General features: G+C 36.2%; 1 protein-coding gene across 3 annotated transcripts in view; it reads left to right on the forward strand.

The window, feature by feature from the left end:
* Positions 1–15,824, forward strand: part of LOC117906990 — a 52,490-nt gene extending 36,666 nt beyond the window's left edge. For 2 of the 3 annotated variants that reach the window (XM_034820292.1, XM_034820290.1), the window contains 3 exons: positions 4,934–5,075; positions 11,910–12,071; positions 12,204–12,418. In XM_034820292.1, coding sequence (XP_034676183.1) covers positions 4,934–5,075; positions 11,910–12,070 — 303 coding nt within the window. In that variant the 3' untranslated portion in view covers position 12,071; positions 12,204–12,418. Of the gene's footprint in view, positions 1–4,933; positions 5,076–11,909; positions 12,072–12,203; positions 12,419–15,738 lie in introns of those variants that run through there. The other variant, XM_034820291.1, reaches the window with a different exon arrangement.
* Positions 15,825–17,019: the final 1,195 nt, after the last annotated feature.

A 17,019-nucleotide genomic window follows, 5' to 3' on the forward strand; every position in this document is an offset into this window, starting at 1 on the left:
CCGTAGATGACTTAGAGACTCTGTCTTGCTTCTTACTTTTCCAAGATATCAATGCATCACCTAAGAACACACACCAACCAGTGATGGAGCGACGGGTATTCGCACAACCAGCCCAATCAGCATCACTATAAGCAGCAAGGCGAGTAGAATTGCCTGCAAGGAAGAACAAGCCACGAGTAGAAGTGCCTTAAACATAGCGTATGATCCTACAAACAGCAGTCAAATGAAGATGACGAGGAGTCTGAAGGAACTGACTGACTTGCTGTATAGCAAAAGAGATGTCCGGTCTAGTAATGGTGAGATAAACAAGACTACCCACCAATTTCCTGTATAAACTGGGATCAGCAAGTAAGTCACCCTCCTCTTTGCGAAGCTTGACATTTAATTCCATGGGAGTATCAACAGAAGTAACCCCTTGTAGACCAGCTGTAGCCACCAAGTCACTCACATACTTATGTTGATTGAGGGAAATACCAGAGGGACTATGATGCACCTCAAGACCAAGAAAATATGTGAGAGACCCAAGATCTTTCATATGAAAGGACTCGGAGAGATGAGTTTTGAGCTGACCAAGTAAAGCAGAATCAGAACCAGTGATCACAATATCATCAACATAGACCAAAAGAACAACAATACCCATGTTTGATTTCCGAAGAAACAAGGAAGTGTCATACTTGCTCTGCCTGAATGAAAATTGTAATAAAGTGGTGCGAAATTTATCAAACCAGGCCCTCGGAGCCTGTTTGAGACCATAAAGAGAGCGACGAAGCTTACACACATGTGAAGTCGGAGAGGGAAACAATCCCGAGGGTGGCTTCATATAAATACACTCTTTAAGATCCCCATGAAGAAAAACATTTTTTACATCCATCTGATGTAGTGGCCAATCACTGGAAGCAGCAAGAGCTAGAATCGTACGAACAGTAGTCATTTTAGCCACAGAAGCAAAGGTCTCTTCATAATTGACACCATATTCCTGATTATTCCCAAGTGCAACAAGCTGAGCTTTGTAACGATCCAAACTTCCATCAGATCGGACCTTGACTGAGTAAACCCATTTGCAACCCAAAGGAACAATAGTGGGAGGACAGGGCTCAATGTCCCAAGTGTGATTGGCCTCTAGAGTGGCAATTTCTTCCTGCATAGCTTGTCGCCAACAATCATGCTTAGCAGCATGTGAGTAGCATGTGGGAATATCAAATTTGGACAATGCAGCAGTAAGGGCTGAAATAGAATTGTCAGAACTGGAAGAGGGAAATCCATACCTATTCGGAGGTACAGACACTCGAGAAGAGCGACGTACTGAAGGTGCTGCAACTGACTGCATCTGGAGCGTGGAAGGATCAGATATCGGGTGAGCCACCGAAAAAGACTGTGGGCGGGAGCGTCTCGTATACACAATACCTGGTTGAAAGCGAGAGCTGACTGGATGAAGATCTGAGAACTGTTGCTCAAAGGAGGGAAGGACCACAGTAGAAGAGGATGACACAATAGAAGAGGATACAGGAAAGAAATGTTGATTTTCAAAGAAAATAACATTCCTAGAAATACGTATACGATGAGGAGGTAATTTATGTCCCTTTTGACACATATTATATCCTAAGAAAGCACATCGAACAGATTGAGCAGATAATTTATGTCGCTCATGAGGAGGTAAATGAACAAAGCATACACAACCAAAAATACGAAGGTGATCATAACTAGGTTGCTTGGCAAATAAGCGGAAATAGGGAGACTCCATATGTAGGACTTGAGAAGGTAAACGATTAATCAAGTGAGTAGCAGTTTTTAGAGCCTCTACTCAAAACATGGATGGAACAGAAGATTCTAATAAGAGAGTACGTACCACATCTAAAAGATGACGATTTTTGCATTCGGCAACTCCATTTTGTTGAGGAGTAGAGGGACATGAACGTTGATGAATAATACCCTTAGAAGCTAAGAATGCTTGAAACTCAGTAGACAAATACTCACCACCAGAATCTGTGCGTAATGTCTTAATAGAAGTAGAAAATTGATTATCAACATACGCTAAAAACTCAGTGAAAGTACGAAAGACCTCAGATTTAGAGCGAAGAAAGTAGACCCAATTAAATCTGCTATGATCATCAATGAAAGTCACATAATATTTAAATTTCTCATGTGAACTAATCGGGGAAGGTTCCGAAACATCACTATGGATAAGATCAAAGCAGTGACATGCTCTACTTGCATGCAAAGGGAAGGGAAGGGTTTTACTTTTACCAAGTTTGCAAGGATCACACTCAAGAGATAAAGAATAACGATCCTTATTACCAGGTAAATCAGAGTTCAATACATGAGATAAGATCTGAGTATTGGGATGGCCTAAACGACGATGCCACACCATACTAAGATTTGAAACATTATTACAAGCAAAAGACTTAATAGAAGAAAGTGGAGAAAAATCTAGAACAAGTAAAAATAGTGGAAACAAGCGCCCCACTTTAGGTCCCTTCGCGATCGGCTTCCCCGTTACCTGGTCCTGCACAACACAACCATTACCAAAAAAATTAACAGCACAATTGTTATCAACTAATTGGCCAACTGAAATAAGATTCGTGGAAAGCTGAGGAGCAAGAAACACATCAGTGAACTTAGAAGAGGCATCGCCAATAGCAGCTATAGGCAAAGAGCTGCCATTGGCAGTCTGAATGGAAGATTGACCAGTGTAGGGCCGAACATGACACAAAGCGGTCGGATTATTAGTCATGTGATTAGAGGCCCCCGAGTCCACGTACCAGAGTTTAGTAGAATGGTTACCTTGAAACCCCATTGCTGATAATGCTGAAATTAACATCTGTTGCACCATTTCTGGGGTGCAGTAATCTGGTGCAGGAGGTGCAGGAACAAAGCACATAGTTGAAGGAGAGTCGTGTGTTGCAGAAGTTGCTACAGGAGGGACAATAACCGAAGTCTGAAATGCTTGGGCCTGACGATTCTGGGGGCGAATACGACATTCTTTGATAATGTGACCTTTCTTCTTGCAATAAGAACAAAACTTCTTAGGGCAAGTGGTAGCAATATGCCCATATTCCTTGCAGCAAAAACACTGCAAGTTTTTAGAATGCATAGGTGGTCCGCGTCCTTGGGCAGTATAAGCTACAGTTGCCGTCCCGGAACTGCCATGAGATTGCTCCAAAATAGCTTGAGTACTAAGGCGTTGCTCTTCGCGAAGTAACTCACCAAAACAAATATCAAGAGAGGGAACAGGAGATCTATTCAGTAAAGAGGAGCGGACAGATTCATATTCCGGACGTAGTTTCATAAGAAACTGATCACGCCGGGTAATCGCGTGAATAGTCTGAATAGTTGAGAGAGAAGCAATAGGAACATTCGCTGTAACCAAATCAGCATATTCATGCCAAAGAGTCAGAAATGCCGAGTAGTAGTCCTGGATGGAAAGACTACCATGTTGAAACATGGCAATCGCATGTTCTAATTGAAAGCGACGAGCATCGTTATCCTGATGATAAACTTTCTTCAAATAAGCCCACATAGATTGAGCGGAGCGATGGGGCCGCAAGTGGGTGACAATGTGAGGCTCCACTGAACCAAGAAGCCAAGACATGATGCGTGCATCAAGCACAGCCCATGAAGGAGAAGACCCAACATCCTGAGATTTGTCAAAAGTGGATGGTTTTTCAACATCCGTGCCATCAATATGACCCCAAAGGTCTTTTCCCTTGAGAAAAAGTTCAAACTGAAATGCCCAGGTAGAATAATTTGTGCCTGTAAACTTAACACATAGAGGTGCGGAATCCATAGAAAATAAATAGAACCTGAGACAAAAGGATTGACCAAAAAAATCCCAGAAGAAAACTGACCCACGACAGCCACAAAAATACTAAGAAAAATGGTTGTGGTTGGGTGCAGCACAGATCAACATAGACTTGACCGAAAGACACGAGAGGCACCTCCGAAACCGAAAAGACAGAAAAGAATTTGAGGGAAGAAAAATTAGCAACCTTGCTCTGATACCATGTCAAAATATTGTGTGATGACCGAATACCTTGGCTTTGAGTTTTGTATATTATATATAGACTTTACAAGGATGCTTTACATGGAAAGTAAATAAAAGCAAATAAATTCCAACATGATTCTAGCCCTATACATGTAAATTATAATCTGTCAAATAATATATGCTAACTGTACAGAATAATAAATGGAGAAATAAGGAAACAATTGTGGGCTAAAATAAGGAAAGAAAGGTGGGCTAAATTAAGGAAGTGTGGACAGCTTGTGGGCTAAAATAAGGAAAGAAGGGTGGACAGCAAAGCTGTCCTTTGACAAATACATATTAGCATTTATATTCCCTTTTCAAGCATATTGCATATGGTTATTGTGTTTTAGTTGTGGTCCATGAGATGCTTTTCATGGTGGAAAATGAGTTTTTTTTTTTTTTTTTTAGTCCTTGATTTTATTGCTCTATGGACCATCCTTTTATTTGTTTTATGGATCTTAATGCAAACACTAATCAAATTGGCATGCCTATCACCTAATAACTTTAGCTTTTTAGTTAAATATGAATAATTTAACATGGTATTTAGAGCCTTCCTTTTTGGGAGGCAATGAGTTTGAGCCTCAATGTTTGTTTATTTTCCTATTTATTAAATCCATATGTGAACGAGGAGATTGAGACCTTATATAAGGCTATTAGGTTACGTGTTAGTCAACTTGATATAGATTGTTGGCAAAGCTCATTTATGCTTTGTCAATTTGTGTAATTTCGCTTGATAGAATTTATTGACTACTTTTGCTCATTTATGTTGTGTCAATGGTTGACATGATATATTGTTCAGCTATTAGCTAACAGTTTAACTTTTCAATGAAATTAGTAGTTTACAACTAGTATAATATCTGGATGGTTAATTATTCACTTGTAAATTTTTATTGATTTATCTTGTGTCAACAGGCTCCTAAGGAGGAATTGTTGCAAACATGTATTGCCAAGTCCTTAACGTGGGCAGAAAAGGAGCCTTCTGTGGATTGTGATGAAGCTTTTGTTCCATCATTGGCTGAACGAATATCCTTTGCAGCACTTCAACCTGTAACAGGTAAATGTGTCTCTGATCCTTTCCTCTTTTCTATTGCTATAGAAATTCACCTGAGTTCTATGTCAAGCCATATCTTTGTTAGATCCTTAAAAATGATATTGCTTCTCACTGCCTTGACTAAAGCTTTTTCATCCTTTTTCTGGCTTCAATTCAAACCAAATTATGTGTCTGGTGCACTTTACTGAAACCAAGTTAGAAAGCAAGAGGATGGACCCTTTTGCATAAGGAGAGTAGAATTTTTATGATGCCAAAAATATGGAATAGAAAAAGAAAGAGAAAATACAAGACTTATTCTTATATGGGGAACAACCTAAACTATTGATGAATCCATAAGAGAATGCATCATGCCTATCAAACAACCCCGAACCAAAATTTGCATGCCTAAAAAACCCTTCTTTGAACTTTGGACTGTCAGGCTCAATCCCCTCAATAGTTCTCCTATCTTTGCCTTTCCAGATGCGCTAGGTTACTTAGATTTACTGTGACCAACTTACCATACAGAATTTGGCGTTTCTAGTTGAAGAATTTCTGAATTCCTTTATTGATTTATTCGGTACACACCATACACATATACAAATGACTGAATAAGAAAATATCAATCTAGCTTGATTCTCTCATAAAATTAGGAAACTGAATCCTAAGGAAATATCCTAAATGATCTCTCCTTTTTTATTCCTAAAATACTTTCCTAAATTAAAACCCTAACTTTGAATGCCAAATTTCAACACTCCCCCTCAAGCTGGAGAATATATATCATATAATCCCAGCTTGCAAGTTAAGTCTTCGAAGTTAGGCCTAGGTAAAGCTTTGGTGAGGATGTCTGCGGTTTGGTGCTTAGTAGGAACGTAGTTCAATTTAACCGTCTCACTAGTCACCTTCTCTGTGATGAAGTGTCTGTCAATCTCAACGTGCTTGGTCCTGTCATGATGCACGGGGTTCTTTGCTATGCTTATAGCTGCCTGATTATCACACATCATTAGAATCGGAGATGAACTCGTTTGTCCCAGTTCACTAAGAACCCTTTATCCAAATCCCTTCACAGATTCCCTGTGCTAGAGCTCTGTACTCAGCTTTTGCACTACTTCTGGCTACAACTGATTGCTTCTTACTCATCCAGGTAACAAGATTTCCCCAAACAAAAGAACAGTATCCAGAAGTGGATCGCATGTCAATGATGTTTCCTGCCCAATCCGCATCTGAGTATACTTCAGTGTCACGATTCTCTGTCTTTCTGAAGAATAGACCTTTCCTTGGTGTCATTTTTAAATATCTAAGAATCCTGTAGACTGCTTCCATGTGTTCCTTAGTGGGGCTGTGCATGAATTGACTTACAGCACTCACTGCAAAGCCAATATCTAGCCGAGTGTGTGAGAGATAAATCAAGCGCCCGACGAGTCGCTGATATCTCCCCCTGTCTACCGGTGTACTCTCTTTCTCGATACCAAGTTTCTTCTGACTATCCATAGGAGTATCAATTGGTTTGCATCCAAGCATACCAGTCTCCTTAAGAAGATCGAGTATGTATTTTCTTTGAGAGACTACAATTCCCTTCCTTGATCTAGCCACTTCCATACCAAGGAAATATTTCAAATTTCCAAGGTCTTTAACTTCAAACTCTTCTGACAAATACTTCTTCAAATTCTGTAATTCCTCCATATCATTCCCAGATAGAATAATATCATCGACATAGACTATCAATATGGCCATTTTCCCGGCATGAGACTTCTTGACAAATAGAGTATGATAGCCTGACCTTGTTTGTAGCCCAGCTTCAAGACTGCCTTTGTGAATCTATCAAACCAGGCTCGGGGAGATTGTTTAAGGCTGTACAAGGATTTTTAGAGTTTGCAAACCTGATTCTTTGCCATACTTCCTTCGAAACCAGGTGGTATTTCCATGTAGACTTCCTCTTCTAGGTCACCATTTAGAAACGCATTTTTTATGTCCAGTTGTTGCAAGCACCAATCTTGATTGACAGCCAATGAGAGAAAAATCCTGATAGTGTTCAGTTTTGCAACAGGAGCAAAAGTCTCCTGATAGTCTATCCCATAGGATTGTGTAAACCCTCTAGCTACCAAATGAGCCTTGAATCTCTCGACTGATCCATCTGCTTTGTATTTTATGGTGAAAATCCACTTGCACCCCACGGGCCTCTTCCCAACCGGCAAATCTGTGATAGTCCATGTCCCATTCTTCTCAAGTGCATCAATCTCATCTTGTACTGCCTTCTTCCATTCTGAAATTTTGAATGCCTCTTGTATTGTGTTGGGAACCTGAGTATCATCAAGAGAAGTAGCAAATGCTCTATAAGATGGTGATAGCCCTTCATACGTAACATAATTCCCAATTGGATGATCTGTACATCTCCTAACACCCTTCCTCAATGCAATCGGTAGAGTAGAATCATCAATGCTGGGAATTAACACCTCTCCAGCCCTATCCTCACCTATGTTCTCTTCAGGTAAACTTGAAATGGAGTCAATATATTGGCCACATGTTGGCTGTGATCCGTGCTCTAATTCCTGTCTTTTCCTCCTCCTGATGTAAACTTGTAAGTTCTCATTAGCAAGTTGTGGGGCTATAGGTTGAATAGGCATGGGAGACTGGATGGTCACGGGAGAAGGAACATTTGTGGGCTGGGCTGGCTGGACTAATGGGCGCGGATTGGGAAGGATTTGGTGACTCTGAGTGAGAAAAAGGTACAGCCTCAAGAAGAGACTCCCAAACTTGATGTTCATTCATGCTCTCCCCCTGAACATGAGATTTGGGATGGAAGAAGACATGTTCAAAGAAAGAGACGTCCATGGTGGTGTAAAATCTTTTGTTGGTTGGAGAATAGCATTTGTACCCTCTTTGGGTTGGAGAATACCTTAGGAAAATGCACTTATTGGCTCGAGGAGCAAATTTGCTACGATTTTAAGGATACACATGAACGAATGTCGTGCAACCAAATACTTTGAGTGGTAAATCAGAAGAGGCTGAATTGAATTGATTTTGAACCATAAGATTGAAGGTTTGAAAAATGTGCCCGACCTCTGACTTTTCTTTCATAAGGAAAACCCATGTTACCCATGTATGATCATCAACGAATGTCACAAACCATCGAGTGCCAGAAATATTTTTTATCCGTGAGGGACCCCACACATCACTATGTACTAAAGAGAAAACAGTCGAAGGTTTGTATGGGATTTGAGGATATACTGTTCGAGTATGCTTTGCAAACTGACAAATTTCACAGTGATAAGATGCTGGATTTTTATTGATAAATAATTTGGGAAACAATTTTGCAAGGTAAACAAAACTAGGATGACCAAGGCGATAGTGTAACATTATAATCTCACTATCTTTATTGACCTTAGAATTTGACACAGAATTGAAAGACTCTAACATACTCTGAGATTGTACGCAATTTGCTTGAGAGACTTGGTTTGAGAATTGACCACATGGGAGGAGGTAGAGCCCGAAACACAGTTCAGCACTACCAATCATCTTCCCCGATTTCAAGTCCTGAAAAACACACGAGTTTGGATAAAATTTAGTAACACATTGGAAATCACGGGCCAATTTGCTAATGGACAAAAGATTACAATCCAAGTTTGGAACATGGAGGACAGAGTCAAGATACAAGTCTTTAGTAAGTTTTATGGAACCTGTCCCGGCAATTTTTGACTTTGAACCATCAGCAATATGGACGGATGAATGACCATTACTTGACTTGTAATTTTGAAGAATGGCAGCATCTCCTGTCATGTGATCAGAAGCACCTGTGTCCACTATCCACGGCTTCATTCCTCCTCGATTAGCAGTGAAGGCTATCCCGGTAGTACTGCCACTGCCAACTTGGCTTAATAGTTTCTGTAGCATCGCCATCTGCTCTTTGTTGAATGGACTCGACTTGGGAACAGATGTACTCTCAGAGTTGGCAGCCACGTGTGCTCTGCCATCTCCGTCAAACCGTGGCTTTGGTTTCCAATCAGCCGGTTTGCCATGAAGCTTCCAGCAAGCTTCCTTATAATGGCCTAGTTTCTTACAATAATCACACCAAGGCCTATCCCGTTTCTGACGATCTCCACCACTACTATTAAATGACCGAGCAGCAAGGGCAGAGGCATCCAATGTTAGGGCAGGTTGCTCTTTGGATCTCATCATCACTTTCTTTCTACTTTCTTCACGCCTTGAGAAAAAATAGCCAGAGGACGCCAGAAAAACTGTTCGGAGGGCCCGCAGAGGCAAAAGAATCCCAAAAGAGGCACGTGCAGGGCTCGGATGGCAGAAACAGGTATGAAGGGTGGCTAGTCGGCGTCAGGCGAGGCTGGAGGAGGAAGCGAGTCGTTGGAAAGTGGCTCACGCGCCCTCACGCGCCGGCGCGTGAGATGCAGTCGCCGGCCGGAAAAACGCGCATGGCCAGCGCGTGGGTGGTTTTCTGACTCTGGTGCTTTGGGAAAAATTGGAGATTTCCTCCAGGCGCTCCTTGCGATGTGGGAAAAAGATGTCGCCGGAAAAGTTCACCGGAAAAGTCGCCGGCGGTGAATGTTTTCTGACGACGATTCGACTGACTGGAAAGCGTTTTCTCCCTTGGCTCTGAGAACAGGGACTGATGGCCGGAATGAGAGATGGCCAGAGAGAGAGATGGTCAGATTGAGAGATGGATGGTCGGATTGAGAGATGGCCAGAGAGACTTGGCTGGAATGAATGATGGCCTGAATAAGAGGCGGCCAGAAGGGATTAGGGTTTCAGAAAACTGGCTCTGATACCATGAAGAATTTCTGAATTCCTTTATTGATTTATTCGGTACACACCATACACATATATATACACAAATGACTAAATAAGAAAATATCAATCTAGCTTGATTCTCTCCTAAAATTAGGAAACTGAATCCTAAGGAAATATCCTAAATGATCTCTCCTTTTTTATTCCTAAAATACTTTCCTAAATTAAAACCCTAACTTTGAATGCCAAATTTCAACACTAGTGAATCTCTTATACCGTTTTTTTTTTTTTTTTTTTTTTTTTCTATTGCATCATTGTGTAAAATTGGACTGCAAATGTAGTTTCTCCTTGTCTCAATATCTGTATCATAGAGTTGAATTAGAATCTGAATTGTGTTGCAAGAGGTGACTGAGTCAAATCCGTACTGTAGTTAGGTTCTATTTGTGCAGGCTGAACTGCAGACTCTTCAAATTTGTTTCATTGGGTATCCAAAAGATGGAATGTAGCAACTTTCTTGCTAGCCTTCTGGTATGAAGTTAATAAGCCTCCATAACAAGTGGGTCGCCTTGTGACTGCTCATAAGACCACTCAAAGCTTGTTTTCTTGTGGACAGAAACTTCCTTGAACTGCATTGAGATGGTAAGAAGAGACCAGTTAAAATAAGTACAAGAAAACTAGACGAAAAAAAAATGTTACATGATTAAAGAGACGCTGGAGCCATAGATACAAACAGTCTGTGGAAGCCTCACTCTTTAACTACAAGAGAAACTTAGAAGATAGTAAGTTGCAAGATTAAAGAAAGTTGGGGGCTAAAGAGAGAAACTTCCTCTGTTTGCTTCTGTCAGTGCAAACCTGTGTCAGTTTGCTTCTATTGTTTCCTGTTTCTTTAAAGGAAACAAATTTTGACAAAAACGAGGTTAAAGAGAGAAACTTCCTCTGATTGAGTGTATTCCTAGCTCCACATTCATTTTAGTTTGTTGCTTATTTTCTTTTTCCTCTATCTTTGTTTATGGTATTGGAGCCAAGAGAACTCCACTCAACCACAAGCCACAAACTCACAATAAAAGAGGACAGTTCTAATTAATTAAGACTGCACAAAGGCTACCAAGCCTTATGACCAATAGAAAGAATAACTCCCCTTTTAGCATTATGGTAGTCAAAATTAGTCATGAGCAGGATCGGATTTCAGAAAAGACAGAGGAAAAGAGGAAAAAGCAATAGCAATGGCTCCTAACCAGCAGTGTTAAACTGCAATAGAGAAGAGAACTGACGAAAAACCATACTGAATAATTTCCAAATTGCTTGCAAAACTGACCCACCTAGCATTGAACTGTGGGTTTAAAACTTGCTGAAGTGGGGCAGGTTGGAAATTTGCAGGCAAACTGATTTAATTTTCCTTTTGACTATGAAAAATAAGGAGCTTTAGCTAACCCACATTTAAAAACTCTCTGAAGTTCACACCCGAAAGCCTATGTATCTATATATATGTGTGTGCTGCAGATTTGCTTCACTCCACATGTATGACACATTTGGTAGACAACTTTTTCTGCTACTTCCACTGAAATTACTAGTTACTAAGTATGGCTTCATTCTGGTATCAAAGTGTCTTTTTTCCTAGCATGAGAATTAAGGGATCTTCTAGGAACAGAATATTGGTTTTCTAGGGACAATAACACTGTCGGGCAAATGTCTTTGATGCCAAATATCTTCTAGGAATGGGCTTTTGACATAGCAACCTCACATCAGCATGGCCCTGCAAAGCTGCAATGCTGGTTTCATTCATGTCCAACACATGTTTTTGTGCATTTGGCATGGCGTGAAAGTATTAAATTGTCGATGTTCTAATGGGATAATAGCAATGTCCTGTTGTGGGTTGGCTGTGGTTATCAGTGAGAATCACAGGCACCAGCAACCTCAGAAATTCCATTCTGATCTTAGTGTATTGAAGCTCAGTTTTCTCATTATATTCCTTGCATTTCTGTCACATCCAATAAAGAAATCAGTATAAAAAAAATGAAAGGATAAGCATTTCACACTTACAAGATTGTTGTTATTAGGCTTCAATAGTTCACTACTGTCAAAATTCATGCCTGATATAGTGCTCAAAATTTACTTTGAAAGGATCAACTCAATCAGAATTGCTGGAGTTGCAGAGAGAGAAGTTAAGAGCCATGGATGTCAGAGAAACACTAGAAAGGATAGATGATTCTTTACAACTCGTTAGAAAGTCTATTTCCATGGTTGTAGCCAAGCTCGCCATTCAATCACTGGAGGTTCAGTAAGGTATGGACCTTTTACTTATAGCTTCTAGTCTCATGTTCCAATGAAAAAATTGTCAAATTTTCTTTTAATTTATATGGCTACCTGTATATTAGTAGTATATATGTTAAAACTTCATTCTGTCTGGATTTTCAGCCTGGGAGATAATGCTTGGAATAACCTTTTTCTAAGACTCAACTCTCAATAATTGTTCATTTGAATGGACAACATGCAACATGAAAAAAGAAAGGGTCCAGCTACAGTATCAAAAAGGGTATTCATCAAAACCTGTGACTAATGCTTTATTTCCATTGTTTTGTACATTGGTCTTATTGATCTATACTTTAATCTCATCTTTTGTACCTTGGTCCCATTCTTTGTACCTTCGCCTGACACCCTAAATTTTTTCATACGCTTTTATCAATAAAAATTGGGAGTTTGGTGTTTAACTCTTAAAAACTAAAAGTATCATGAAAAGAAAAAATTAGTATGGTTTCTCAAATTAAGAAAAATAAGACATAATGAAAATCATTTAAAAATTCACATATTTTCAAATTCTATATTCTTTATATAAAAAGGAAAGAAAAGAAATTTATGAAAAAAAGTTAAATGAGCTTAATTTCATCTTATTTTTCTTTTCTTTTCCTTCTAAAAGTTAGATAAATGTTTGCCTAAAACTTTATGTAATTTGTACTCGATAAATGAGTGGACATCTTATCTGCCTCTGTCCAAATAGATTTTCTTTAATTTAGCAAATTAAATAATTATAAAAGAATAAAAAAAAAACTACTTGGATTTAATGTTCATGATATTATATTTTGAACAAAATTTTATTTAGGAACTTGAACATTAAAAAAATATATTAACCTCTTCATAGAGAAGCGATGCACTCTTGTATAATTTAGAACTTTAAAGTATTTTCATAGTTTTAATTGTTTTTTAGAATACTTTATAAAAACAACTTCTAAAAACACTTAATATTTATTCTGAAAAAATATCACAAAGTTGTTTTTAATAAAAAAAATTAAGTTGAAAAATGTCCAACAGCTTTCTCACTCTAAATCTCAAATAAGAGAAACATGTTATAAATCTACGGCAAGGGAAGAAGCATTGGAAAGACTAGACCATACTAAAGTCAAGAGGCATTTGGGAAGTGACTAGTCGCTTCTGGCGAAGCTTCTTGAAGGCCAACCACTAGTTAGAGAGATCCATATACTAGTCATGAGCGATAGTGAAGCCCAGAGAGGTGGAAACAGTAGCTTCTAGGGCGAAGTTGAGTTGATACGATAGGTAGGTGAAGGGAGCAAGACTAAGCTGAGCCACTAGTGGAGTGGCAAAGAGGCCTACCATACATATACTGGATTAGTAACCAGTGAAATACCAAAAAAAAAAAGGTAAAAAAAATGCCAATGGACTATTGATAATTGAAGAACCTTCATGGTCAAACCCTTAGGACTCTTTATAGGGGCCCAAACCTTGGGGTGGTGATTGCCCTACAACAACCAGTATCGGGTAAATTTAGGGTATCATCAGTGATAGAATTCAAACACATGAACATGTGTGGGACCATATTTCCTAATATTTGTCTTGATCAATTGGATTACTTTGGCTGATAGTTTTGAAAGTATATATTTTATAACATATAAAATGAGTTTAAAACTTTTTTAAGACAAAATTACTCAAATTAATCAAAAATGAAAAGTTGAATGCCAACATGAAAATTGAAATTTTATTTCATTTCATTAAGTTTCCTTATTTGAAAATATATTATATTTTAGGACTTAAAACACATTATATTTATAAAATGATTTAAAATTTATGAAAAAAAAATATTTATATCAGAATTAACTCACTTAAATTATATTATATTCATTCAAGTTGGTTAAAATTATACAAATTTTTATTAATCAGCCTATATTTATCTATTTTTCTCCATTTATTTGAAAACAAATTAAAACATACCAATGAAATTATTGATTTTATTGAAAGATGTTTTGTTGTTTTTTAATTACAAATTAAATAATTCAAAATTTTTAAATAAGATTTCATATAAAATATTTTATTTGGAAAATCATTTTATAAGATACATTTATATGAGATCTCTTTGGCCTACAATTTTTTCAATTAAATAGTATAAATATGAATTTTTAGATTAAATGCACTTTGACCTTTAGCTATAATTTTTTTAATTAAGTGATATAAGCATGAATTTTGAGGTTAAATACATTTTAGCCGTCTACCTTTAACATGGTTTACACTTTACCTTTATATTATTCAAAACTTAATACTTTATTCCCAAACTTTTTAACAAACAACACTTTGTTCCCTATTAAGTTAAAAAGTCGATGAACAATTTGTTAAATGAAGAAACAAAATTAAAATGTAAAGAAAAACACAAATTATCTGAATTTAAAATTGTTACACTTCATATTAGCATGCAAAAATAATGAATGATCAAGCGAACATCTTTAAGATAAAAAAAATCAAAACTAATAATTGTCATATTTTGAAAGAGTTTGGAAAATTCTATCTCTAAGTTATTGATTAAAAGTTGGTTCTAACTAAATCCAAACTAGTGTTTGAACCAAAATGCAAAAAGTAACAATCTCTTTTATGGTTTTACGAAGAGTTTATAATTAAGGGTAAAGTTTTGATTTTTAATAAGTTTAGAAAGACAAAGTATTGGATTTTAAACGTGAGGGGACAAAGGTTAAGAAAATAATGTATTTCGTCCTAAATTTTTTTAAAGTGTTTTTTTTCCAAGTTGTTAGTCCATTGTACTTAAGTGGGATTATATGATCTCTTCTTGAATAAATATATTTGTACATTATTTTGGTACAAACTAATAGTTTGAGCTCTATGATATTTACCCTTAGAACTAGAAATAGTTTGAGTTCTTTTCTTCAAAACTTTGGTTTTTTGTTTCCTATTTATTTGTTTTGAAGAATTAAATTAGATTCATTTACATTTTTTGAGAAACATTTTTCATACTTATACTTACATTTATTTGAAAGCATTTTGCATACTTATCACTAAGGAGTGCACAAACAATCAAGGATGTTAATAAGAAATTTAAAACCATATTAAAGTTAAACATTATGGATCAAACTACATTTTTTTTTCATTATATTTTAGATGTTATTTTAATGTTTGATGTTAGATACCAAAAAAAAATTTCTAATATTTGGTATTAGAGCATGGTTAGTAATATGTATGTTTAATCTTTTAGGTTAGTTTTGGATATGAAAAAAGAAATGCATAACTTGAAGCCATAGAAAAATCTCTTGAATATTGTAATATGTATAGAATAATTTCTTGAATATGGAAAATAAAAAATGATAGTTTGGTGTTATGCAGAAATCTATTAAATATAAAAATAAAATAAAAAAACAAAAATCCTAATTTATTGTTATGGAAAAATCATATTATTATAACTTGACATTATGAATAAATTATTTATTTTCATAACTTGAAAATTAAGGTAATATTTGGTTCTCGGAAAATGTAAGGAAAATAATTAGGGAAAGAAAATAAAAATGAAAAATAGAAGAAAAGAAAAAATAAAAAAAATTTAAAAAATTAAAATTAAAAAATTATTTTTATATACTGCATTAAAGTCATCCAACTTATTCTAACTTTTTTTTTTCTTTGTAAAAATTAAATAATATTGTTCAAAATTTCCTTTGATAAGATCAATTCAATCATAATTGCTGAAGTTGGAGAGAGAGAAGTTAAGAGCCATGGATGTCAGAGAAAGAACAGATGATTCTTTAAGAAAAGTTAAAAAGTCTTTCTCCATGATTTGCAGCCAAGCTCACTAGTCAATCACTGAAGGTGTAGTAAGGTATAAACCTTTTACTTTTAGCTTCTAGTCTCATATTTCAATGAGAAAATTGTCAATTCTTCTTTAATTTGATAATATCCATGGAAGCAAGGTTGAACAAATATACATATATGGCTACCCCCCCTGTATATTATTATTAGTAGTATGTTAAAACTACATACTCTCTGAATTTTCATCTTGGGAGATAATGTTTAGAAGAGAGACATTGTCATTAATAGTTCATTTGATTAGACAACATGTCATATGAGGAAAGAAAAACTACTAGCTCGATTTAGATGACAGAAAGTGTTAGGAGATGGAAACATGGTAATTTTGTTTTGTTTATGATAGAAAAAAAAAATGAAAGATAAATAACATATAGACAATGTTTGATTTTTCGAGAGTTTGAGGGAAAATGTGAGGAAAAAAAAAAGGAAAAGTAGAAGGAAAAAAGAAGTAAAAGAAAACAAAAAATAAATTTAAAGCAATAATTTTTTTCATATTTTATTTCAAACTCATTTTATTTATTTAATTTTTTTTTATATAAAGATTAGATAATTTAAAAGTATAAAAGTTTCTTATCAATTTTAATTATATTTGAGTTTCTTTGATTTTTTTTTTTTATAGTAAAATTATATGAGAAAATTATTTTCTTTATTATTATTTTTTTCTTTTCTTAGTACTTTAAGGGAATCAAATATGGTCATAATGAAAATCATTTATAAATTTAGGTATTTTATATAAAAATTTAGGGTTTTAACTTAGGTGAGTTGATTGGGTTGATAGCTAATCGGAGCTCAACTCAAATAAAGAAATATTCAACTCAAGTTCAACCTAACCCAACCTCTAAACCAAGGTATTCAACCCAAACTCAACCCAACCCAACCTCATTTTTCTATACTGGGGTTAAATTCCAATTGGTTGGGTTAAACTCTGATTGATTGGGTAAAACTTTAGTTGGTCATTGCATTGTTCAAAATCAATCCATAGTGTTCTTAAAAAAAAAAAACCTTCTTTATGCAAAAATTTAAAAGTATTAGGTAAAACTCTGTCTATGCATATATGTGTAATGTAAAATTCTTTAAAATATTCTTTATCTTTTCAATTTTGTCTTCAAATACTCTTTGAAAAAATATATGCAAACACTTC

The sequence above is a fragment of the Vitis riparia genome, chromosome 18 (genome assembly GCF_004353265.1).
Source record: "Vitis riparia cultivar Riparia Gloire de Montpellier isolate 1030 chromosome 18, EGFV_Vit.rip_1.0, whole genome shotgun sequence".
Lineage (NCBI taxonomy): Eukaryota > Viridiplantae > Streptophyta > Magnoliopsida > Vitales > Vitaceae > Vitis > Vitis riparia.